The sequence below is a fragment of the Podarcis raffonei genome, chromosome 14 (assembly GCF_027172205.1).
Source record: "Podarcis raffonei isolate rPodRaf1 chromosome 14, rPodRaf1.pri, whole genome shotgun sequence".
Taxonomy (NCBI): domain Eukaryota; kingdom Metazoa; phylum Chordata; class Lepidosauria; order Squamata; family Lacertidae; genus Podarcis; species Podarcis raffonei.
Window position 1 is genome coordinate 52,419,550 of NC_070615.1, and position 27,046 is coordinate 52,446,595.

A 27,046-nucleotide genomic window follows, 5' to 3' on the forward strand; every position below is an offset into this window, starting at 1 on the left:
TCCCATAAGGCACAGAAAAAGGGTGGGACTGCAATGATGCCTCTACGCAGAGTGTATGACCCACCAGGCCCCCCAGGACAGGGTGGGGAAGCACCACCATGCACTTATACAGTCCAACATGTGCCTTTTTCAAGTGCTGATGTGTGCAATTGGAGAAATTAGAACCCTACCTTTGAGGAGAACCCAGATGATATTGCCAACGCCCCATTATAAAGGCTGCCTTTGTAGCTCAGGCAGCGTCCAATATTCGCCAAAAGAAAAAAATCCAGAAGCATAAGAGGTTCATCGGCCATGGGCTGGAATAGATGTTGGAAATAGCTCAAACCACTTACAATTAGAGAGATGAGGAGGCCCAGAGAAAAAAGGAGAAGTATCAAACAAGGAAGTTGATGGCATTACAGGCTACCACACCCACCCCTCAGGAAAGAGGAAGTGCCCGGGGAGGAGGGCGAAGCCGTCTGGGGAGGAATCAGTGCGCCATCTGCCGACAGGAAGGGCACTGGAAGAGAGAATGCCCTATTCTATTATTAGGAAGAGATTTGTTGGTAAAGTTGCAAGCCCAAATTATTTTTAAGCCATCGGGAGAAGCCACATTGTCCACTATGCCACTTGGGGAACTGGTTGTGGAGGCACCCCTGAGGGAGTACTGGCGCCTCATGATGGTAAAAGAAGAGGAGGGACCCATCCCCACCAGTATTCTGGAACAAGTGAACCCCGCAGTATGGGCTGAAGGCAACCCCCTAGGAATGGCAAAGGATGTCCCACCAATAATTGTGAAGCCCAAGCCATTTGCCAATCCTGTTGCAGTAAATAAGTATCCCATCCCACGAAGGGCGACTGAAGGAGTGTAGGTACATCTAGAGCGACTGCTCCAACATAGGATTTTGAGGCAATGCCAATCATAGTGGAACACCCCTTTGTTACCAGTGAAGAAAGGAAGCAGGCTATTATCCTGATACCAGAACCGCAGGGAACTCCGTGGCTTTCTGGGGTCTGCAGGATTTTGTAGGATATGGATATTTAATTACAGCATCATTGCCAAGCCTCTACATGAGTCAACCAGAGGAACTGAGAGAGACCCCTTTGTTTGAAGCACAGAACAACAGCAAGCCTTCGTGGATTTGAAGAGGGCACTACAGCAAGCCCCAGCGCTTGGCATCCCAAACCCTGAGAAACCCTTTACTCTATTCGTGGATGAGGACCAAGGGACGGCGAAAGGCGTTTTCTGCCAAAATTGGGAAGCTGGCAACAGCCAGTGGCATACCTATCTGAGCGCCTGACGCCTACAGAACAAGGCTTACCGCCGTGCATGAGAGCAGTTGTGGCAGTAGCCACCCTACTGAACAAAGCAGACAAATTTACTTTTGGCCAAGACACTGTTTGTGTGACCCCGCATGCAGTCCCAGCTCTGCTTGACATGAAGGGTACCTATTTCCTCTCCCAAGCAAAGATGATGAAGAATATTTTAGCAGGCCTGACCTCAAAGATGAAGCAAACCCCCACTGGCCTTCATGGTTTGTGGATGGAAGCAGCTTTGTTAAGGCTGGACAGCGGAAGGCAGGCTATGCAGTGGTAGCCTTGGAAGACCAAGTGATCGAAGTGCAGCCACTCCCGCCTGGAACGTCGGCCCGGCTGGCATAAATAACAGCGCTCACCAGAGCCCTGACCCTAGCAAAGGGACAGAAGATAAACATTTATACTCTAAGTATGCCTTTCTGACTTTACATGCCCATGGAGCCTTATGGAAGGAAAGAGGTTTGCTTACCTCCAGAGGAAACCAGGTGGCCCACCCACAAGCCTTATTGAACCTTCTGGATGCTGTATGGGAGCCCAAGGCAGTGGCAGTTATCCATTGTTATGGACACAAAACTGGACTAGGAGAAGTGGCCAGAGGAAACCGACTAGCAGACAGGGTGGCCAAGGAAGCAGCCCGGGAACCAGCTCCCGCGTCAGTTATTGGAGCACTGGTCCCTGGAAGGATCTTGAACACCGCTGATAAGCCAATATACACCAAAAGGAGAGGGACACTGCAGATGCCCAGGGGCTGACCATGTCCAAAGAAGGATGGTACCTTACTCATGATGACAGAATATGGATTCCAGAGTCCCTTTCTCGGCAGATTACTCAGAGATACCATGAGTCCACCCACATGGGACCAGATGCCACAACCAGACAGCTGAAGCAGTGCTTCTACATAGCCCACCTTTATCAACTGGCAGCCCAGATTTCCAGGAAGTGCCCGCTATGTCAAAAGAATAATCCCAGAACCGGACCCTTGGCTCCCCCGGGGATTCAGCATAGTGGAACTGCACCCATGGAAGACCTTGTTGTGGGTTTCACTGAATTGCCCCGCTGTGGACCATACCGCTACCTGTTCGTGGCGATCTGCACGTATACAGGATGGGTTGAAGCCTGGCCTACCAGAACTGAAAAGGCATTTGAAGTAACCAGGTGCCTGCTTAGGGAGATCATTCCCCGCTATGGACTACCTAGGTCAATAGGATCTGACAATGGACCAGCCTTTGTCCACTCAGTTTTGCAATAACCCCCCATGCTAGTCAAAATGTGCAGTTTGATAATTATGTGCAGTAATTCTCCCGAGATTTTTTCTCTTTCTTAACAGGTGGACCCAGGCCCACTGCTGTTACCTCACCCCTTGGGTCCACCACACTTAAGTGAAGAAGGCTATTTTAGATTGGACAGTTACACCAAATCCTGATGATCCTCTGAAGCTAACCATCTCCAGAAGAGCGCCAGACGGCTGGACAAGTGGATGGGAGGGACGCCCGCGGGCAGCGTCCCCAACGTAGAGACTTTTTTTTTCCCCCAGCAAAGTCTGAGGCACCGCCAGGACTTTTGATATTGGGGCCAGAACTCTTTGATATAGTCACTCTGTGTGTCAGGCCTCTGCAAGGGTGGATATATATATTCCTGTGGGTATATGTTAATATATGTAGAGGGAGAAGCCCCTTTCGGATACAGTGTGTTGGGAAGAAATCATGAGAGTATTAAGCATCCACAAGGACAGGTGGGAAAATTGGTTAAGATAATAGGCTCCTCCTTAGAGAGGTGGGACACAACCTCCCAAGAAGCAAGGCAGCTGATAGAGCACGAGTATCAGTGGGCCCTTCAGCAATAAAATAGATATGTCCCAGATAATAATGTCAGCATTTCAGCCACCATTGATCACATGGAAACAATGATAGCCAGGAACCTGCTGAAAACTACAGGAGGTGATCTATGGGGTTGGGTATATTCCTGGCTGCCTCATGGCAGTTGGCTCAGGCATATTGTGGTATTATTAGCAAGGCCGCTATTAATCCTTTTGCTTCTTTGCCTCTGTATACCCTGCTTGGTGCAATGCTTACAAGGTGTGATGCAAAATAAAATAAAATATCATGGCCCTTATTGTTCTCCCCCAGGATTATAAACCCAAGAGACCAGGACGAACCTAGGAGATAGGTTGTCCAAAAGAAGAGGAGGGAATTGAAAGGGTTAATCTCAATACTATCTGCACCTAAGCTAACTTCTGCAGTTGTGGTTAAGCAGCTAACAAAACCGCAATTGCTTTAGCTCTGCAAGCTGGGGGCTACTTCCTCTCTGCAATTACTTGAGCTCTGCAAACCAGGAACTACTCTCTGCACATGCTCTTTGCTGCAGTAACGCAAGAGAGGAACACACAAACAAGGGAAGGAGGGGGGCTTAGCTAGCCAGATAGCCATTTGCCATATAAGGAAATAAGCTTAACCTTGCCAGCTGATTGGAGAATTTGAAGAGGTGGGAAGAGATGGGCAGACTCTCAGGTATAAAGATGCTTGTTTATTTGTATCTATGGGCCAGTCTTTTGGGAACGATCCCACTGGCCACCTCTGTGCACAGATTTCAATAAAACTTTTTTTCTCCAAAGAAGAATCTTTCCTGGTGCTTTTTGCTCTCTCTTCGGCCCTGGGGACGCAGGCAAACGATTCCCTGGCAAGGATAAGGTTTCAGCCTTCATTCCTTGGCCTTTGCAAATAGTGGCAGTCCTCCAGGCGCTTGGGACTACAACTCCCAACAGCCCCTCCTAATATGGCTGTGCTGGCAGGGGGCTGATGGGAGTTGTAGTCCCAACTGACTGAGCGAGGGCTTGGCAGGACCAGGGTGGGCAAAACGGACTCAGCTTGCAAAGATCCGACATCTTTGTGAGAAAAGAACTCACAAGATGAGAACTGTCATTGGACAGAATGATTTTATTTATTTTTGCTAATTTTCTTAATTACAATTCTTAGAGACCCCGAAAATGGTTAACATTATAAATTATATCCCATTATTTTTCACTCCTTTTTTTAAAAAAAGAAGCTTATTCTTGTTCGAATCCTTTAAAATGTTTTTCTTCTTGCTTTACCCATAAAATCAAAGATATCTTGTTCAGTGTTGCAAAATCCTCCATTTTGATTTGCCATATTTAATATTCTGTATTATTTTAATGAATGTTGAATGTTATTTTATTTGCATAGTGTATATTGTATTATGCATATTGTCTGATTTATATGATGTTAGCTGCCCTGAGTCTGGCTTTGGCCGGGGAGGGTGGGATACAAATAAAAAAATATTATTATTATTTTTTATTATTATTATCTCGCTGAGTTTTCATTTGTCAGATCCATCAGCCCTTGCATAATCCATGATTTCTGGCAATTCAGAAGTTCATCTTTAGCATCATCATTCACAGCAGCTGGGAAAACATTTGGGTGGAATTAATCCTCTTTTGTTTTGAAGAGTGCTTGGATTTCACGTGCCAGAGAGGACCGCTTGGAGCCTGGCGTCCTGGTCATCCAAAGGCCAGAGGGACCTGGGGGCTTCTCCCAAAACTAAAGCGTGGTCTTTGAATCTGCCCATTTTCTACCCCTGCAGCCGGAGGGCAGAGCTCTGCAGCCCCCTGGGGGGTCTACGCTGGGGGTGCTGCTACACAGGGGTGGAGGAAATGCCGAGAGATTTCAGTGTCACTTCCACGGGGAAATGGTCACTAACAGCCAAGGCCTGGAAAAGAAAGGAAGAAACAGAAGAGTTAGGGGGAACAGGAGGCTGTCTTGGGGTGGGGGCCACGCAGAATCAGAGAGTTGGAAGGAACCCCAGGGGTCATCTAGTCCAACCTGCTGCGACGCAGGAGTCACGATCAAAGCATTCCTGAGAGAGGGCCATCTAACTTCTGCTTAAAAACCTCCAAGGAAGGAGAGTTCACCACCGTCCAAGGGAGCCCGTTCCACTGCTGAACAGCTCCTACTATCAGAAAGTTCCTCCTGATGTTGAGTCGGAATCTCCTTTCTGGTAACTTGAAGCCACGGGTTCGAGTCCTACCCTCCAGAGCAGGAGAAAACAAGCTTGTTCCATCCTCCAGGTGACAGCCCTTGAGTTATTTGAAGATGGCACATCTCCTCTCAGCCTCCTCTTTTCCGGGCTCAACGTGGCTGCCAGGTCAGTTCTCTGCCTCTTCTGCTCCAGGCTAAACATCCCCAACTCCCTGAACATTCCCTGTTGTTTGGGGTGACTCCGCTTCTTCTAATGCACACACACCTCTCAACTGCCCTGTTTCAAATGGGACATCCCTAGAAGAACAGAAGCCAAACCCGGCTTCTGGTTGGATCCTGGAATGTCCTGTCTTTTTGGTCCAGCACTCTGCTGCAAGTCCTTGTGCCAGAGCACTGGGCCAGCAACACTCCTTTTTTCAGTCTGGCACTCTGGCGTGTGTCAGTCGAGTTGTGCCCAAGCACCGGAAGGAAAGTCGCTCATTTTGGGGGTTTCATGACGGTGGAAAAGACTCCCTTGCGAGGTGGGGGGGGGCCTCTCCCTCACTGGAGGTTTTCAAACAGAAGCTGGATGGTCATCTGTCATGGCTGGCTTAGCTGAGATTCCTGCACTGCAGTGGGTTAGACTAGAGGACCTTTGGGGGTCTCTTCCAACTCGAAGATTAAATTATTCTAAGACCAGAGCTCCCCATGCCCAGCCTGGTCGGCAGTCACCATCCATCCATCCCTCCCCCCACTGGGACTTTTGAAACAGCTGCTTACATCCTTCTGTTGCAGGTTGAAGGTCTGCTGGAAGTTGTTGACTCTGGCTGAGCCAGGCAGGATGCCGCTTCCGAGTCTGGAGCCCACTGCCACAATCCTGCAAGGCGCCACAAGGGCACAGTTACATTTGGGAACCTGCTCCACAGGATGCAAGGGCAGCCCCCACCCCACCCTTAAAGATAAAGGGACCCCTGACCATTAGGTCCAGTCATGGCCGACTCTGGGGTTGCGGCGCTCATCTTGCTTTATTGGCCGAGGGAGCCGGCATACAGCTTCCGGGTCATGTGGCCAGCATGACGAAGCCGCTTTTGGCGAACCAGAGCAGCGCACGGAAATGCCGTTTACCTTCCTGCCGGAGTGGTACCTATTTATCTACTTGCACTTTGATGTGCTTTCAAACTGCTAGGTTGGCAGGAGCAGGGACCGAGCAACGGGAGCTCACCCCGTCGCGGGGATTCGAACCGCCGACCTTCTGATCAGCAAGTCCAAGGCTCTGTGGCTTAACCCACAGCACCATCCGTGTCTGACTTTAAAATGGGTCTGAGCCATCAAGGCTGCCCATCTCCCTCGTTAATAATATCTAGATACCGCTTCATAGACAAAAATCCCTAAGCGGTTTATAGAAAACACAGTCAAATAACCTTTGAAAAGCAAAAAACGAAATGTATAGACAAAACTGAAGACCAAATTACAAACAACAATAACACAGGGAAGCCATCAATAAAACTTTCAGTTAAAAAGGTAAAGGACCCCTGACAGTTAAGTCCAGTCGCGGACGACTCTGGGGTTGCAGCGCTCATCTCGCTTTACTGGCCGAGGGAGCCGACGTTTGTCCACAGACAGTTCTTCTGGGTCATGTGGCCAGCATGACTAAGCTGCTTCTGGCGAACCAGAGCAGCGCACGGAAACGCCGTTTACCTTCCCGCCAGAGCAGTACCTATTTATCTACTTGCACTGGCGTGCTTTTGAACTGCTAGGTTGGCAGGAGCTGGGACCGAGCAACGGGAGCTCACCCCGTTGCGGGGATTTGAACCGCTGACCTTCCGATCGGCAAGCCCAAGAGGCTCAGTGGTTTAGACCACAACGCCACCTGCGTTAATTTCAGTTAAATATCAGCAAATAATAAAAAAGAACAATGGGATGAATCTGATTGTTGTCGGCGTCCTCCTGTCTCGAGAGACAATGGAGTATGCCTCCGGGGGTGAAGTCGGTAGAGTATGAGACAGTTAATCTCAGGGTTGTGGGTTCAAATTGGGCAAAAGATTCCTGCATTGCAGGGGGTTGGAACAGATGACCCTGGTGGTCCCTTCCATCTCTATGATTCTATGAGAATCGCAGTGCCTGCTGTGGCTGCAGAGACCAGTAACTCAATACTGCTGCCTTGTTTTTGCAGTCCCAAAGTGGCTCTGAGGGGCGGGGGGGGGGGAGAGAGAGAGAAAGAGCCTCTGGGACCTGGCCTCCTGCCACTCACCTGTCATAGGCGCAGTGGGTGCTGGTCACTGTGGTGTCTGCTGTGTCTGGGATGAGCCACTGGAAGGCGCTGTTGGTGCGCAGGCGGATACGGGGCCAGCCCTCAGGCCGGACGTAGGAGCAGCCAGCATTGAAGTCTCCCAGGAACAGCATGTCCTGCCAGGAGGAAGAAACAAGCTCAGGAGGCGGTTATGGACCCCAGGAAAGACACTGCTCAGAGCTGAAGCTGACCCTTGGGCAAATACACACACGCATGCCCAATGTGAACTGGCCCAGACCCTGCAGTCGTCATCTGAGGCCCGTCTCTATGCGCCCCTCTCTACGAAAGGTCTGGAGGGTTGGCAACGTAAGTGCAGGCCTTCTTTGTGGTGGCTCCTTGTTGGTGCAAGTATATGCAAATTATACACCAGTAAGGTTATATCATCTTACAAAATCTGGAAGTAAGAATTGCTGGAGGAAATGTGGAGTGATGGGAACGTACAGTCATATGTGCTGGGATTGTCCGTTAGTTAATGAATTTTGGAAAAAAGATTGGTATAGAAATATTGGGAATTGTGGGAAGGAACGTGGAAATAACTAAATTAATGGTTCTTATTACCCTGAGTAGTACGGAGCTAAAAACAAAAGAGGAATGCAAATGGGTAAAGTTGATGGTAATTGCAGCCAGACAGGTTATAGCGAGTAACTGGAAAAATGCAGAAGAGTTAGGGGTGAACCAATGGAGGAAAAAACTGAATAATATTATAATTTTAGAATACCTAACTGTGAAGATACATAGAATGAAAGGGTTTAAGGTCAGTGAGAAAGAGGAGGATTGGTTTGAGAAGATATTGAATTATTTGAGTAGGTTTGAACAATTTGGGGCAATTAAAATGTTAAAAGTTAAATAAATCTTGTGGAAGGAGGAGTGTTAAGGTATATAGAAGTGTACATATGGTTGATTTGAATATGTATATTATTGAATATTGTATACCCAATGTATCAGCCGCCTGGTGGTTTTCACTGTGTTTTGGTGGTTGGTAAAAGATTAAATTTTAAAAAATATTATTAAAAAAAATACTCTCCCCAGGGAGGCTTGCCTGAAATGTCTTTAGGCACCGGGCAAAAACATTCCTCTACTCCCAGGCCTTTGGCTAATTAAACCATTTACGGTGGACAGTTCATTACTCTTATGTGTTTGTGTGCTGCCAACACAAAAAATTAAATATTATTATTACACACACATATCCATGTCCGTCTGTCATGGATGCCTTAGTTGAGATTTCTGCATTGCAGGCATTTGGACCACATGACACTCAGGGATCCTTCCATCTGTACAGCTCTATGATTCTATTATTCCTTGATACACTCACACACACATAATTAATTGCCTGCCACCCCAGAATATATTTTTTTCTTGCTTTCCTCCTCTAAAGACTAGGTGCGTCTTATGGTCAGGTGCGTCTTATGGAGCAAAAAATGAGGTATGCGGTTTTGTGGACCACCTCCCACCCTCAGGACATTGGTGGCTCCTTAAAGATGAGCAAATCATCTCCGTCCCTTTTGCCCACACTCCTCAGGCAACGCCTGCAATTTCTCCTTTTCGCTGCTGCCTCTCCTTTGCCCTCTCCCGTGACTCTCCACTTGCGGCAACCTACCTCCTCTCCCTTCGCCCCACTTCTCGGTCCCCCTCCTCTCCATCCTCTTCCTCTCCTCTCTCGGCAGCTGCCTCTTCTCGCCATCCTCCAGCCAACATCCCCGGAGCCATCAGGGGAAAGGGGAGGCCGTCGGCAAAGGAGTGCCAAGCGGTGTCACACAGCCTGCCTGCCGCTCCCAAACCTTCCCGGGGCTTCAGGGGGAAGGGGAGGCTGCCAGCAACCCGGGAGGGCAGGGCAACGGCGTGCGCCGCACTCAGGCGATTTGGCTCCAGGGACCACACATTCGCTCCATAAGACGCACAGACATTTCCCCTTGCTTTTTAGGAGGAAAAAAGTGCGTCTTATGGAGCGAAAAATACGGTACATATAAGTGGGACTGGGGTCTAATCTCCACAATGGCCCCAATATTTCTCAAACAACCACTGGTGGCAAACAAAAGTCACCACTTTGTGGGGGGGCACTTACATCTGTCCCCCACTTATCTCTCACATCCAGGAAGACGTCGTAGAGGGCGTCTATCTCGGCCACTGCTTCTTCGGGAGCAGCATGCAGAGGCACCAGGATCAGTTCCCCCACCTCTGAGGGAGAAGTCGCAGTTAAGAACATCCAAAGAGCATCTGCTGGGTCAGACCCACGGCCCACCCCCTCCAGCATCCCGTTCACCCAGAGGTCAACCAGACACACCCACCCACCCGGAAACTAGCAAGCAGGATTCGAGCACCAAAACCCTGCCCCATGGTTTCCAGCAATCGGGATTCATAAGCATTGCTGCCTCCAGCTGGGGACACAAAGTATGGCCTCTTCCCCCCCCCCCGCCTTCTCCTCCCTTCCCCTGGCTGTGCCAGACCTCTTGCCCCTGTAATAAGAAACTTTAAGGTCTTAGATGTATAATAAATGTTCATAAATGTACCAACCAAGCACGTACATAGATCAGCACAGGAAGACCAACCTGAAACCATTTTTGGCTCCCAAACTGACCAAGTGTTTTCTCTGGAAGGAGGGAGGGGGTCAGGGAGCCTTCCCATTGTCTCAGGAATTGGGAAATCACCATCTCAAAGGGTGACAGACTACCAGGAAAGGCAATCAGATAAGGCATTATCAGATAACCTGGCAGACAGGAAAAACATCAACATTCAAATTTCTGTTGTAGACCACCTTTTCTGTGATGTAGGTATGATGTTTGTGGGGGTGGTCTTGGGTTACATCCCTTCTGGCATGTATGTATGATGTTTCTGGGGGTGGTCTTGATCTACAGGGTGGCAATTTTAAAAGTCTATATAGAAGCTTGCACACCATAGTTCTGGGTTCCTCCTCCCTCCTGCGTGTGGTGAGTGAGGACCCTGTTGCAACAGATTAATAAAGATCAGGCTAACGAGCTGCTTTGCTTCTCAATATTCTCTGGTTGGCCTCTGTTATTTTCTCCTACCAATAGGGAACTCTACATGGGCTCTATATGGGCTCTTGGATACCCCATAAGGGGAAAAGGGCAGATTTTTATTGTTTACAACACCCCAAAGCCACGATCCGAGTGTGGGATGTAATCCACTGAGAGCAGTCAAATGCAACATTCCTTGTTTTCCTAGAGTGGACATGCAAGGGGATGTTTGGTCCAGCCAGTCGAAACTTCCTGTTCCACCTGGCCTGAAGCATCCTTCTTTGCACGTAACTAGTGAGTGGGCATGACCTTTCCAGACCTGGGAAAAGGCCAAGGCATGCTGCCACTCTCTCTCTTTTCCATCTTCTTTTCGTCCTGCAAACTTCCTGGAATGAACTGCTGGCTGCCAGCCAAGCAGTCCCCCAGGTCATCTCCCTTATGGGATAAACCTGTTTATATACGTTTGTAACTTTAAGCCTTAATCCTGTCTACAGGGATCACACTGTGCTCTGCTGATCGCGAGCAAACTTTCTTCTTATTGCTTCTTTATTGCTTTTGGACAAGCCATAAAATTATTAGCAGGGGGAAAAAATTATTAGCAGGAAAAAATTTTTATAATGAATGATTTTAGAGTATTGTGTTGTTTTGTACTGTTGTAGTGTTTTATTGTTGTTAGCCGCCCTGAGCCCGGCTTTGGCTGGGGAGGGCGGGATATAAATAAAATTATTATTATTATTATTATTATTATTATTATTATTATTATTAAATAATAATAATAATAATAATAATAATAATAATTTATTATTTATACCCCGCCCATCTGGCTGAGTTTCCCCAGCCACTCTGGGCGGCTCCCAATCAGTGTTAAAAACAATACAGCGTTACATATTAAAAACTTCCCTGAACAGGGCTGCCTTAAGATGTCTTCTGAATGTCAGGTAATTATTTATCTCTTTGACATCTGATGGGAGGGCGTTCCACAGGGCGGGCGCCACTACCGAGAAGGCCCTCTGTCTGGTTCCCTGTAACCTCACTTCTCGCAATGAGGGAACCGCCAGAAGGCCCTCGGCGCTGGATCTCAGTGTCCGGGCTGAACGATGGGGGTGGAGACGCTCCTTCAGGTATACAGGACCGAGGCCGTTTAGGGCTTTAAAGGTCAACACCAACACTTTGAATCGTGCTCGGAAACGTACTGGGAGCCAATGCAGATCTCTCAGAACCGGTGTTATGTGGTCCCGGCGGCCACTCCCAGTCACCAGTCTAGCTGCCGCATTCTGAATTAGTTGTAGTTTCCGGGTCACCTTCAAAGGTAGCCCCACGTAGAGCGCGTTGCAGTAGTCCAAGCGTGAGATAACTAGAGCATGCACCACTCTGGCGAGACAGTTTGCGGGCAGGTAGGGTCTCAGCCTGCGTACCAGGTGGAGCTGGTAGACAGCTGCCCTGGACACAGAGTTAACCTGCGCCTCCATGGACAGCTGTGAGTCCAAAATGACTCCCAGGCTGCGCACCTGGTCCTTCAGGGGCACAGTTACCCCATTCAAGACCAGGGAATCCCCCACACCAACCCGCTCCCTGTCCCCCAAAAACAGTACTTCTGTCTTGTCAGGATTCAACCTCAATCTGTTAGCCGCCATCCATCCTCCAACCGCCTCCAGGCACTCACACAGGACCTTCACTGCCTTCACTGGTTCTGATTTAAAGGAGAGGTAGAGCTGGGTGTCATCTGCATACTGATGAACACCCAGTCCAAACCCCCTGATGATCTCTCCCAGCGGCTTCATATAGATATTAAAAAGCATGGGGGAGAGGACAGAACCCTGAGGCACCCCACAAGTGAGAGCCCAGGGGTCTGAACACTCATCCCCCACCACCACTTTCTGGACACGGCCCAGGAGGAAGGAGCGGAACCACTGTATGACAGTGCCCCCAGCTCCCAGCCCCTCTAGACGGTCCAGAAGGATGTTATGGTCGATGGTGTCAAAGGCCGCTGAGAGATCCAGCAGAACTAGGAAACAGCTCTCACCTTTGTCCCTAGCCCGCCGGAGATCATCAACCAGCGCGACCAAGGCAGTTTCAGTCCCATGGTGAGGCCTGAATCCCGATTGGAAGGGATCCAAATGGTCCGTTTCCTCCAGGCGTGCTTGGAGTTGTTCAGCAACCACCCGCTCAATCACCTTGCCCAAGAATGGCAGATTTGAGACTGGGCGATAGTTGGCCAAATTGGCCGGGTCTAAAGATGTTTTTTTAAGAAGCGGTTTAATGACCGCCTCTTTCAGCGGGTCTGGGAAGGCTCCCTCACAGAGGGAAGCATTCACCACCCCGCAGAGCCCATCGCCCAGCCCTTCCCGGCTTGCTTTTATCAGCCAGGATGGGCAAGGATCAAGGAGACAGGTGGTCGGTTTCACTTGTCCAAGCAGCCTGTCCACATCCTCGGAGGTAACAGATTGGAATTGATCCCATGTAACAGGACCAGACAGAACTCTAGCACTCTCCCGCCCTGGCCCTGCTCCCACGGTGGAGTCTACCTCCTTCTGAATCTGAGCGATTTTATCTGCAAAAAACTTGGCAAAAGCATTGCAGGAGATCTTGGGGTCCCTACCAGGCCCCGGTGGTACAGGTGGTTCCGATAGATTGCGAACCACCTGAAAAAGTCTCCTGCTGCTGTTTTCTGCAGATGCAATGGAGGCGGCGAAGAAGGCCCTCTTCGCCGTCGCCATTGCCACTTGGTAGGCTCGACGTTGAGCTCTAACCCGTGTCCGGTCTGATTCAGAATGAGTTTTCCGCCACCGGCGCTCTAGCCGTCTCAACGATTGTTTCATCACCCTCAGCTCCGGGGAAAACCACGGGGCTGTCCGGGCTCCATGCAATCGGAGAGGGCGCTTCGGAGCCAGACAGTCAATAGCCCTGGTTAACTCCGCATTCCAGCGTGCCACCAGGGAATCAGCTGAAAGGCCATCAACTTGGGATAAAGCATCCCCTACCACTCTCTGGAAGCCAATTGGATCCATTAAGTGGCGGGGGCGGACCATCCGAATCGGTCCCACCTCCCTGCAGAGGGGAAGGGTTGCGGAGAAGTCCAGTTGCACCAGGAAGTGATCTGACCATGGCACTTCTTTCGTTTCGCTTTTAGTTAGTGTCAGATCACCAACATCCATAGAGGTGAACACCAAGTCTAAGGCATGTCCACGGCTATGAGTTGGGCCAAACTTATTCAGGGACAGCCCCATGGAGGCCATGCTTTCCACGAAGTCCCGAGCGGCCCCTTGTAAGGTCGTGTCGGCATGGATGTTAAAATCCCCCAGGACAACCAAGCTAGGTGTCTCCAGGAGCATATCCGCCACGACCTGAAGCAGCTCGGGCAGGGAATCCTTGGTGCAGCGGGGAGGTCGGTACACCAGTAGGAATCCTGTACTGCCCCTATTGCCCAACTTCCAGAACATGCACTCAGAAAACTGGGTCTTCCCAATAGGACGCCTGGTGCAGACTAATGACTTCCTAAAAATCACTGCAACCCCCCCTCCCCGCCCACATGACCTGGGTTGCTGTGCGTAAGAGAAACCTGGTGGGCAAGCAGCGGCAAGGACAGGCCCATCTGCTTCATCCAACCAGGTCTCTGTCACACATGCCAGGTCAAATCCTCCATCCACAATCAGGTCGTGGATGGCAGTGGTTTTATTCATCATTGACCTGGCATTGCACAGCAACACTTTCAGGTCATGTGGGTTTCCCTTGCTGATTACTGTATCCTTCCGGTCAGGACCAGACCTGGAGGCAGGGATAGTCCTCAAACAACGACTAAACCAGCCTCCTCGGTAATGACATGGTCTGGTCTTAGCATAACTCCTCCTCCTGCCCGTGATCACTGAGATCGGGTGTCCCAATACATCCCCCCCTGTGGAACCTGCCCCACCCAATCTATTGGCTGAGGCCCACTCCCAGGCAGCCATGACCCTTCCCCTTAAAACGCAAAATACAAACTATATAATAATTTAACAGAATAATAATAATAATAAAACAAAACAGAACAAAACAAAACAAAACAAAACAAGAAACAATAGTGCTAACTAAATGCTTATCCCACCCCAAGCAAAAATAAAATAATGAAATAATATAATATTATAAAAAACAACAACCACCATTTAAGGTGCTGCAAATTAAAAGCGGTTAAAACATTTACAACCATTTTGTCCATTCAAAAAACCAAGCATTCAAAAAACCAAGAGCACCAATAAACTAAAAACACATTAGCATGCTGGATATCTTGGCAGACTTGCCAAGAACATAAAGTCCCGACCAGAGAAGAATGGCAGATCAAGTTGATGGATTATGCCGAAATGGCAAAAATTACCAGAGCAATCAAAAATCAGGAAGACCAAAATTTTAACAAAGAATGGGGAAATTTTATAATTTATCTTAAAAACCATTGTAAACAGTTAAAATTGTTAGTAGGATTGGAATAACACTTGTAGTTTAATGGTGAATTTTGGATATAATGGAGATGTGAAAGATTTGGATTATTATAAAAGATGCAGGAGAGAATGATTAATAATAGGACCCACAAAAAGAAGGAGGGAAGTCCAAGAGATTCTATGGAATCTTGTCTATATGTTGCAAGTTGGATATGTGATTGTAAAACTGTAATTTGAAAAACCAAATAAATAAATTTTAAAAAAACAAAAAAAGGTTTCAGCAGGTGCTGAAAACAGTGCAGCGAAGCCGCCTGCCTGATATCAAGAGGCAAGGAGTTCCAAAGGGTAGATTCCACCTCACTGAAAGACTGATTTCTTGCAGATGCGGAACGAGCGTTATGTGGCAGGGCCAGTTTCTCCTCTCCCTGGGCTGCCCTGTCGGCTGCATCAGCTGAGAGGGGGAGGCGGGGGCTGCTTACGCGTCTGAGGTGCCGCAAATTTCACAATGAAGGGCTCCCGACTGAAGGTGTCGTTCCCGCAGGGCTCACAGCCGTCGTCATAATAGTAGCTGTCCAGGAGAATGACGTTGTCCTCCCTGTGTGGAGAGAAGGAGGAGGAGAGAGACAGGTCCTTGCTTGGGTCCCTTGCAAGTGATGGGTCAGAGACTGTGGCCACCAAAGGGAGATGGTGACAGTTTGCAACAAAGTCTGGGAGAGGCACCCAGGGCATCTCCACATCCTGGGAGACCTGTGCCACCTTAAGGGCAAACAAGTACAACATGGCATGAGAGTTCACGCATTACAGCAGCTAACGAGGGTGGGAAGTGAAACATCTCAATGGTGGGCTGGGAAGTCATTTTCAAATTAGAATTAAAGTGATGTTGAATTCGTTTAAAAAACTGAAAAGCAATAAAAATTAATTGGCAAAAAAAGAGAGATTTCACAGTCCACTGCACCAGAGTCCTAGTTATCCCGGGTTCCTGGTACACACACAGTTGGGGCTGGAGGTGGGGGCTATTATTATTATTAATTTGTTCCCTGCCTTCACCCTAAGGTCCCAGGGTGGGTTACAACATTGCAAGGCAACATCACACCAAAATGTTAGAAAACAGTTTAAAACTTTATGTTGCAGCCTCTCTTTTAAGTTCCTTTGCTCCCAGATGGGTACCAGCCAGTTGCAAAGTGTTCTGGGAGGCAAACACAAAATATGTAATTACAGTGCAATTCCACCTTATGTGGGGATTCGGTTCTATGGGTTCCGCATATATACAAAAGTTTTCTATGGATTCCGCATATATGCAAAAGTTTGCATATTCAAACCCTTGGAAGCATCCTCATGCGAGCGCCCTGTGGCTTCTGGAGGCGGCAGGTGAGAGTTTCTCACCCCACCCTCGCCAAGCGAGGCAGAGAGCTAAAAAGTTATTCTTCCACAGGGAAAGCCCGCGACGAAAATAACTTTTGAGCTCTCTTCCTTGCTTGCATTTAATGTGTGGGATTTAAACCAGACGGCCTTCAACCATGTATGGTTGAAAACGTATGAGTTAAATGCACATTAATAGCCATCGTGCTTTGTAAATGCCTGTATTTTCCTGCATTGCCTTTCCTTATATTTACAGTTCCTCACCACCAGCAATGTAAAGCTATTGTTATGTACTGAGTTGAATAGGATCCAAAAGGCAGCCGTCTGATTGGTCCTAGAACAATAGGATTCAGAATGCAGCAGTCTGATTGGTCCTAGAACAATAGGGTCCAGAATGCAGCAGTCTGATTGGTCCACAGGAGCCACCCAATCCAGCTCCAGGTGGAAGTGAATCCGCAACCTGATTGGCCTGCAGGTGAATCCCAGAATTAGCTAATCATGTTGGGCCCATTGTGTAAATAATGTATATAAAGCAGACCTTCTTGGGGAACTTCCATTCCTCCTCACCATTATGAGCTGAATAAAGAGCATGAAATCCACTCTCGACTCCGAGTATATTTCAGCTATCTACCTGCCATTCAGGACCCCATGTCCTGCATCTGATGCAAGTTTCTACCATAACACTTTTGTTGTTGTTAAGGTGCCGCACAGGACTGTTTTGCTGCTAGAGAGTAACACAGTTGCTGCTGCCCCTCTGGAAATCTCCCCTCCAGTGATGCTCCCCCCCCCCTTACATCCTGGGCTCTGCTTGAGGTTCTCACCTGTAAACAAAGAGGTATTGCTCCTTGTAGCTCTTGCGACCCAAAGGCTTGCTGACCACATAGCTGTATGGATGCGGTGATGCCCTAAAAGGGAAGATTAGCAATGAAATATATTCAGTTTGCCTGACTCTAGGCAAATACAGGAAGAACGGAGTAGGTGTCTTGGTAATCTGCGGTGCTGCCTCTTGCTTCAAGAGCTGCCATCTCACTCCTCCCAACAGCTGCTGCAATGTTCCCCCTTTAGGGTGTGCGGTTGCTGGGGCCGAACCCAGGGCAAAATTCCTAGGATTTTTCTCTTCCTGGAGAAAAAGGGACTTTGCCAGGATTTGTCATCCTTACCACCCTCCCAGTCTCCCCCAATCCTGGAGTGCTTTGATCGAATAAGTTTTGATTGAACCTAAAAGCCACTCAATCTCTAAATACCCTTTTTCCAAAAAAAACCTCACTGGTTCAGTTGGTTCATCAGCTTTTTCACTGCGCTCAGGTCGGCATCTCGGACCTCCTGGATGAGGGTGATGTCATACAAGAACAAAATCTGTAAGGAGGCAGAGCAGAGAGAATTTCACCAGCTTCAGGACTCAAGCTTGGATGAATGCGAGGAGAAAAAGAGAAGGTGAGCAGCGAGGAAAGGTGGGGATGTTCTGGTTTGTGGTGGGTCAGTCTAGATGATGCCCTGAGTCCCTTCTACTTCTGTACCCAGTGAGTTTAAAAGCTGACAAGAGGAGTTTGTTGAACTAGTTAGACTGCTTTGTAAGACAGTGGCCTTAGCACCCCAAAAAGAGTGAGCTGGATTGCAAGAGCTACAACTAAGTGATGGTGCCCTCCAGGAGGCTTCCCCCTCCCTCACCTAAATGGTAGATACAAGGTAAAAGGTGAAGGACCCCTGGATGGTTAAGTCCAGTCAACGGCGACTATGGGGTTGTGGCGCTCATCTCGCTTTCAGGCTGAAGGAGCCGGCGTTTGTCCACAGACAGCTTTCCAGGTCATGTGGCCAGCATGACTAAACGGCTTCTGTTGCAAAGGGACACAGTGACGGAAACCAGAGCGCACAGAAACGCCGTTTACCTTCTCACGACAGCGGTACCTATTTATCTACTTGCACTAGTGTGCTTTCAAACTGCTAACTTGGCAGGAGCTGGGACTGAGCAACGGGAGCTCGCTCCGTCTCGGGGATTCGAACTGCTGACCTTCCGATCAGCAAGCCCAAGAGGCTCAGTGGTTTAGACCACAGCGCCACCCACGCCCCTTTCAGGCTGAGGAAGCTGGCGTTTGTCAACAGACAGCTTTCCGGGTCGTAGATAGAGGAACAACAGCCAGTGATGTGTGAGCAGAAAGCAGGCTGGAAGCTTGAGACACACAGACCCGTTTGCTCTGTGCTGGATCCAAAGCTGTGATTAATGGGGAAGCAAGATCTGTTGGGCTGTTAATGCTGTGATCCCCTCTGCTCAGGCTGCATAAATGTGTAAATAAAACCATACAGTATGTCCTAAAGACACCACCGTCTCCGCTGGCTTTCGTTCCAAGGAAAGGGAACTCTGAATAAATGCCTGGAGCCCCTGGATTCTTTCATTGCCGAGAGATTGGGGTGGCAAGTGACAGATATATTCTGTGAACATAGAAAATGAGATCGTTGGGGACCATAAACCCCAGCCTGATTGCTAACGGTGAGTGCGGAAAGTTTCCAAGGGTCCATGGAGCATGTCTGCACAATGTGAAGCTGTAAAGATTGCTTCTTTGGAGGAGCCCAGCCTAAAGCAATTGAACAAGAACCCCTGGAATAAGTGTCTCTCCTTGGCGGTCAGATGGACTCACGCTGACGATGAAGTCTGTGATGGTCTGATTGGACAGCTTGCTGTCTCCAAAGGTTCTGATGTTGAAAGCACCGACCCTCAAGCAGAGGGTGGGCTGCAGGAGGTGGGCTGCCATGCTAAGGAAGAGCAGCAGAGGCAGTGATGTCATGGTCCTTCTCCTGCGCAGAGAGAGATGCAATCCTGCTGGTTAGAACCCTTGGTAGGAGGAGGAGAAGCAGATCTCCCTTCCTTCAACTCCTGCCTTCTGCCAGAACTTTGCTGTGCCTCAAAATTCTAAATTAATTCTGGAACCGGAGTGTATGCGGTTAGCCACAGCTGCCAGTGCCTTCACAGTTCACGGAGGTCTTCCCTCTCCCCCAACACCCCATATTCCTGATATTCTGCACGCCCTACAAAAAAAGAAATCTGGGTGTGATTGTACATTCTGGTGCCACCTTAGGTCTTTCACTGTGGAGCCTTCACAACTCCAGAGCAGGTGCTCTTGTGCATCAGCAGAACGCAAACGGAATCTCGATATACCTGCCCATACATTTGCACCTCAGTTGCTTCTGCAGTGCTTTGCTAAATCGCATGGGGTGTGTGCACTGATAATGATGAGGGAAGGAAAAGGCACAGATGAACAGCTGGTGCCAAACTGCACAGCCTGAGCACTCAATGAAAAATTGGGGGGGGGGGGATTAAATGGAGGGCTCCCAGTGTGTTGGCACAGGTTTGGGAATGAGACAGACTGATGAAGATGATGGACTATGCCAAAATGGTGAAACTGACCGGGAGAATCAGAGACCAGGACGAGAAGAAGATTAGGAGAAAATGGGGGGGGTGTATAGTTCATTTAAAAGAACATTGTAAATAGTTAAAAACTTTGGCAGGATTAGAGTAATATTTGTAAAAGACAAAATATAACGGAAAAGTTAATAATAGATACAATAAATTGGAAGAAAAGGGATAAGTTGAATAAAAAGGGATGGACAAGGGAAACCAGAAAGGGGGAGGGAGGAGTCAAGGGATTCTGAGAATCCTAAATGTAAAGGTAATTGATATGTTTAAATTGAAATTTGTTATGTAAAATTTAATAAAAAATATTTTTTTATGTTTATTTTTAAAAGGGAATGAGACAGACTGGGGAATTGGGAATGCCAAAATCCAGGGAGAAAGGCAGGTGATAAATTTCAATGCATCCTTCCGTAGACACATACACGGAGCACACACAAACCCAGGTATCTGTCAGAGGAAAACAGTTCTGCTTGCTTGGAGTGAGGCACAGAAACAAAGGCAATAAGCAGCGTGAGCCATTTTCATGGGGATCACAGGCAGGTCATCCAAACCCCCCCCCCAAGTATGTCTGAAACACTAAGCTTAGAAACAGATATACCCTCCCTAGATCCTAGAATGAACCCGTTCACATTGCACTATGCCACTAACCTGTACCTGTTTCTTTATCACAGAGCATCTGTGGAAATGGAAGGGAAACTGCCAAAATCCAATAGAAGCAGAAACCACAAGGTCCGGTTTCTGTGTCAACTGGCCCCCAAAGACCAGCGAAAGAGCATCAAGAGGCAGGAGAGTCGCTACAAATTCTGTCCCCACCAAAACTTTAGAGAGGAAACTGGGCAGGTGCAAAAGGAGGGAGCCCTCTCTGTGCCCTGACCCTCCAACCGGACCCTGCTCTCAGCCACCCAGACCCCTCCAAGCTGGAAGCTCTTACATGTTTCCTGAAGCTTGTGGCCCCACTTCCAACCTGCTAGAGCTGGCTTGGGTCTCTGCGCTCTTCCTCCAGGCACACTTCAGCGAAGGTCACCTTTTCCTGGTGAAAGACATGATTGTTTCTTGGCTGGGGGCGGGGGAAGGCTTCGGCTAATTCCTCTTTCTCCCTTTGGGTCCCTTGTGTTTTCCAGGGCACCAGAGCCACTCCTGGGCCAGGGCCATAAATTGTGAGGTGAGTGGGGGCACTCATGCACAGAACCTTTCCTCTTTCCTTCCTTCTTTGTCCCCTCCGAATAAAGGGGTCGTAAACCCCTGTGTGGGATTTGGCCTGGTCAGACAGAATAGGGAGAGGCAGACGTGGTTGCGATCCAGGAAGGCAGGAAGGTCAAGACGATGCCCAAAAAATCGAGGGCTTTGCTTGCAAGCCCTGAGCCTTTTGTGCTGGACCCCACATCTTCTGCCCCCAATTTTCTTGTCACCTTACAACACACACACACCCCTTGTACTTTTCTCACAGGGCAGTTGGGCTATGAAGCGCTGTGCCAGTGAGCTACCCCACCCAGCCGCCCACTGTCTTAATTTTCTCAGAAAGCTAAATTTGCACAACTGTAAGCAGGTGTGTGCCATATGCCCAGAGCTTTGCCCCCAAAGGACTTAGCAATGTCCCTGATGCTGGGAATGGCCGGCTCTCATCCACAGCCATGCTGTGTCCTTCTGTTGCTGTATATTATCTGCATCAAGGAAGTCTTGCCCTCAAAGAAAACTGAAATCCAAGTGGATGACAGATTGCATTGGGACTCTTTACCTTTGCCGTTCCTGATCGTTTGGAGATGGTCCATGCACCCCCGCTTTCTTAAAACACTTCACAGCCGTGACCTTGCCAGCTGTTTACTTAGTATTATATTTGTACAGGTGTATGGGAAACATATGGCCACTTTCCGAGGAGGAAAAGTAGTAGCTGGGTACGGTGTAGGGCTTTTATTGTTGTTGTTTCTCAAAATCGCTCCTCTTGAAGCAGATAAGAGTCACAATGGAAGTTTCCACAAACACAGCCAGCATTCTGGCTGGCTGCAGAAACATCACCCAGCTGATACTGGACACCAAGAATAGCCCAAATTGGTTTGCACTTCAAAAACTAGCATTCAAGTAAACCTGCACAAAGGTGAATGCCCCTGGAAGGGTGTGTTCAGGGAAATAAAAGCAATAATGGGGCAAAATGTGATCAAATGTCCAAAGTTGGCATTTCTTAACCTTTATTCGGGAGATAATACTGTTATGAATTTGGGAGTGCCAGACTCCTCTAATCCCGGGATCTAGCAAGTTTTAAAATCTAATTAAAGCTAATAAAGCCAGGGAACCAGGCAGAGGGCCTTCTCAGTAGTGATGCCCACACTGTGGAATGCGCTCCTATCAGATATCAAGGTGATACAGTCGTACCTTGGTTGTTGAATGCCTTGGTACTCATACGTTTCGGCTCTCAAACGATCGAAACCCAGAAGTGAGTGTTCTGGTTTTTGAACGTTCTTTTGGAATCTGAACGTCCGATGCGGCTTCTGCTATTGTTTCTGGCATGCCTGCACAATTGGAAGCCAATTGGAAGCTGTGCCTTGGTTTCCGAACGTTTCAGAAGTTGAATGGACTTCCAGAACACATTCTGTTCGAAAATCAAGGTATGACTGTATAACCTTAGAAGACATCTGAAGGCAGCCCTGTATAGGGAAGCTTTTTAAGGGTTAATGTTTTATATATGTTGGAAGCCCGGTCAAGAGTGGCTGGGGCACCCTAGTCAGATGGGCAGGGTACAAACAAACAAACAAACAAACATTATTTCTTCTTCCTGCGTTGGGGTGATTGCCTGGGTGATGGGCGATTAGGAGAACAAAGGATCAAGGGGGATCGTGCGAGACCGCAAATGGGTGGCCCCCTCCCCCAACAGATAAAGTCAGGGTTCAATATCAGTTCAAGCTTCAGGGCGCCCCAGATGAAGGTCTGCCACTGTACAGCTGTATCAAACGCAGCAAAGTGACCCTTACCTGTGTGGAGCTTGAGCAAGCAGCAGGATTCTCATGCCACGCATTGTAATGTGCAAGCGGGCTAAATGCACAGGCTTTGCCATGCTGTATGCAGAGCTCGAGTCCCTCCAATGTGGCCTGCTCCATCCAGGGCCCAGGGGCTGCCAACTTGGCACCCTCCAGAAGCCGTTGGGTTTTTTGACTACCTGCCATTCTGTGCAGCTTCACACTGCACAGTCAATTAAGCGTTGGCCAAAAGCTAAGATGACTGAGCAGAGAGGAGTTATTCTGCCTGGAGATATGAGACCTTGGATACAGCTCTACCATTGTGGTTGAGGTCTCACACAGGCATGATGACTTATGACCTTACTGAATGGAGTGTATGTTGGTCAGTGTGGTGTTGTACTGTGGAGAGTGTGTTAACTTGTGGTTTGGGAGCTGCATGGTCAGGGAAAAAACAATGCTGTGCAGGGTTGTAAAGACTGTGGAGAGAATAATTGGGTGCACTCTTCCCACCTTGGATCAAATCTATGCTGCCAGGTGCCGTAAGAAAGCTGCAGAGATAGCGCAGGATAGTGCGCACCCCAGAAATGATCTCTTTCAGCTTCTGCCTTCTGGAAGAAGGTACAGGGGTATAAAGACCAGGATTAGCCACCTGAGAAACAGTTTCTACCCAAATGCAATTCTGGTTTTAAATGCAGTATAAGGAGTCTCTATAGTATATTGTATTTTAAAATGGGGTTTCAGAGTTTTTAGGGGTTTTTGAATGTCTTATGTAGATTTTTCAATTTCATTGTTCTGTATGGGACAATGACAATAAAGATATCGTATCGTATCGTACTGAGAGTTGCTTGGAGTTTGTTAAGAGAGAGCTAGTTAAGATCCTTTTCTGTTCTTGTATATAGTAACTTGAGGAAGTCTGCTGTAAATAATAAACACCTCTAAGTAACCAAGTTAATGGTAGCAGCGTTTTGTTCCTACTTCGTCCATCCTGCCTGCAACTGATTGCTTTCTGGAACTCTGCATATGCTCTGCTAAGGTCCCGCAACAGGTCAAAGTTGGTGAAACACCAATAGCTTGAGTCCCTTCTGTTTGCAAGGAGCAAAGAGCTGCCCCAGAAGTGCGCCTGGGTTTGCATCTGATCCATCCACCCCTGCTGCATCCAGGACTCAGGGGCTGCCAACTTGGCACCCTTCAGAGGCCGTTGGGACTCCCATCAGCCCAAGGTGGCAGGGCCAACAGTCAGGGATGAGGAGAGTTGTAGTTCAGCAACAGCTGGAGAGCACCGCATTGGCCACCTCTGTGACCTAGGACCCGTGCAGAAGGCTTCTTCCCAGGCCCAGCTGAGCTGTTGGCTGCAGCTCTTTATTTACATCCCTTTATCGCCAAGGATTTATTCTGGCCTTGAAAGGCACCTGTGCGGCTTTTGAGCTGGTGCCGCAAAGCAGGAAGGGTGGACCTGAACGTGTCTCTGTGCCCCTGCATGCAGCCCAGGCCTGTTATTCTGGCAAGGCTGAAAGGCCAAACAGCCACAAAGGCATCCTTTGATGGACTGTACCTCCTTGAGTCAGATCTGCATCCCCCTCGTTCCTACTGCTCTGGTCAGTGCCATCCTCTTTCCTCAGTCTTGTGTCCTCCAACATCAGGGTTCAAACAAGGTACCAATGATCTCCATTGGATTTTTTTTTTTAGGCTTCCGTTTGAGAGGCAACGGAGGGCGCCTCAAACTGCTGCGTTAGTAGCACCAGTGATTTCTCGGGGGTACAAATCTGGACAGTGTGTCTAGAGGTCCTGGGCTGCCCAGATGATAAGACCCCCCCCCCAGCCTCGCTGATGTGGTCCAAAGGAAAGAAGAGCAAGACGCTTGGCACCTGCTGGGCTGCAAGAGTTGATGGAAGGAGGCACACCGGGCATCATCCAACTGTCTTAGGGACCCTGGATTTGTGAGAGGCTTACTCCTTAGTCTTTCCTCCCTTCTTATCACACTGGATTATTTTACCAACGTGATAATAAGAGAGAGAGCAAATAAAAAGTAAAGACGATCATGTTAGTCCATATGAAGAAGGGGGGAAATATTCCAAAATCCACAATTGGGCAACTCGGTTGTCATAAAATCCCAACCCAAATGCCACAAAAGAGTGACTTTCAGGTTATCTAGATCTCCTCATCAGGGCAAAATGTTACAGCTCCTGCCTTAAGTAATATCTGGCCTGGAGAAAAACCCTTGCCATTATTTTGAGATATCGTGAATTGGTCCAAATAAAGGGGCAGTAACGTATTGCCCAATTGTGGATTTCTGGAGCAAAAACAAAGAGGCATGAAACTTTTAGGAGCCAGACAGAAGATAAAGCTCTCTGAGCCTGCCGAAAGCTCATTTTGCATGACACTGAACGGGTGACACAAAGACTACAAATGAGTGTTGCCTTTCTGGAGAATATAAAACAGTGCTGAAACAGATGGGAGGTGAACAGGAAGGCTTAAAATAAAACAATTAAACAAACAAATGAGAGATGTGGTGAAGAGAACCCTGGCCCTACATAAAAGCAAGTTGTATAAGGTTACCAGACGTCCCTGTTTCCCAGGGACAGTTCCCAGATTTACTAATCAGTCCCCATACAAAATCCACTGAAGTTGAAAAGTGTCCCCAGATTCATTGAAAAAAATCTGGTAACCTTAAACTTGTAGGTTCTGCTCTGGGATGGGGAATGGACTCCCTTTGCTTAACCCACACACACCTCATCCACCCTGCAGTGTAGCTCATATTTCAATCCCAGCACTGGCTAGGTAGCCTGGAGCTCGTTGCTTTATACCTTACAGGGCCATTGTGATTGTCAAAAATGAGGGCAACTCCCCCCTCACCTCTATGAACCTGGCTTGAAACTTCTAAGAGCTTACTGGATCAGACCAATGGCCCATCTATTCAGCATCCTGGTTTGCCTCAGTGGCCAGAAGGGTCTAGCTAGGGGATGGTGAGGGGGGCCCCACCAACAGGCGCAGGTGGGGGGGAGCGCAAAATCAGCTTTAAAATATGTCCATAAATATGTCTGTAAATAAAAATATTGATTATTGCCTCATAAGGAAATAAGAGGGTGAATTGAATGGAGGAGAGGCAGAAAGAAGAGATAATTTGTCCGTGGCTGGGGGGCGCAATCTGGACCATTCTGCCAGGGGCGCAAGATCACCTAGCTACGGCTCTGGTAGCCAGGCAGACGCCACAATGGGAAGCCCACAAGCAGAATCTGAGCACAAGAACAATTCTTCCCTCCTGTGGTTTCCAGCAACTGGTATTCAGAAACATTCCTCTGGCTGACCACGGAGGCAGAGCGAAGGCATCTTGGCATGAATTTGCCCAATCCTCCTTTAAAGCCTTCCAAGTTAGTGGCCATCTCTGCCTCATGTGGGAGGGAGTTCCACAGTTTAACTGTTTGCAGGAAATGGTAGGGAAAAACTGTAATTTCAAAAGCTGTGCATCGGTAGCTATTGGGGGCTGCGCCAAAGAAACCGGAACAGCCAGGATGACATTGTTGGATGAGCCCAGCATCCCGTTCCTCGCAGTGCCAAAGGGAAACAACTGCCCCCACTCCCCACAAATGGGACCCGGGCATATATTGCCCCTTCTCCTGGAGGAAGAATGTACAAGTAGCCACGTGGACAGTTTCGCGAGCAGAGAAACAGCAACTCGGGACTGCCTTTTAAAGCCATCGACGTCGTAACAGAACTGTTAGATCCCAAAACTAAGATACTTTCAAGAATGTATAACTTGCTGTTAAAATGGAATACTCAAGATGAAACGGTTAAATCTGCTATGATTAAATGGGCACAGGATGTTGGACATAATATTATGTTTGCTGACTGGGAACAGTTGTGGAACACAGGTATGAAATTTACGGCATGTAATGCTTTAAGAGAGAATATTATGAAAATGATATACAGGTGGTACATGACACCAGTCAAGCTCGCAAAAATCTATCACTTGCCCGATAATAAATGTTGGAAATGTAAGGAAACTGAAGGTACATTCTTTCACCTTTGGTGGACATGCCCAAAGATTAAGGCCTTCTGGGAAATGATATACAATGAATTGAAAAAGGTATTTAAATATACCTTTCTGAAGAAACCAGAGGCCTTCCTCTTGGGCATTGTCGGCCAATTGGTGCCAAAGAAGGACATAACTTTTTTTATGTATGCAACAACAGCAGCAAGAATACTCATTGCAAAGTATTGGAAGACACAAGATTTACCCACCCTGGAAGAATGGCAGATGAAGGTGATGGACTATATGGAACTGGCAGAAATGACTGGCAGAATCCGCGACCAGGGAGAAGAGTCGGTGGAAGAAGATTGGAAGAAATTTAAAGACTACTTGCAGAAATACTGTAAAATTAAGGAATGTTAGAATGA

At 48.2% G+C, this 27,046-nt stretch overlaps 1 protein-coding gene across 3 annotated transcripts; it reads right to left on the minus strand.

The window, feature by feature from the left end:
• Positions 1–4,113: 4,113 nt before the first annotated feature.
• Positions 4,114–20,855, minus strand: DNASE1 (deoxyribonuclease 1). 3 transcript variants are annotated; one of them, XM_053365826.1, is made up of 9 exons: positions 20,635–20,855; positions 18,931–19,087; positions 17,565–17,653; positions 17,119–17,202; positions 15,418–15,533; positions 9,620–9,732; positions 7,519–7,673; positions 6,048–6,144; positions 4,114–5,019 (listed from the first exon to the last, which is right to left on the minus strand). In XM_053365826.1, coding segments are annotated over exons 1-9 (888 nt in total). In that variant the 5' UTR covers positions 20,637–20,855; the 3' UTR covers positions 4,114–4,944. The 3 variants fall into 3 exon arrangements, with proteins under 3 accessions (XP_053221801.1, XP_053221802.1, XP_053221803.1); XM_053365827.1 differs by lacking the exon at positions 20,635–20,855 and adding an exon at positions 20,358–20,625; XM_053365828.1 differs by lacking the exon at positions 18,931–19,087.
• Positions 20,856–27,046: the final 6,191 nt, after the last annotated feature.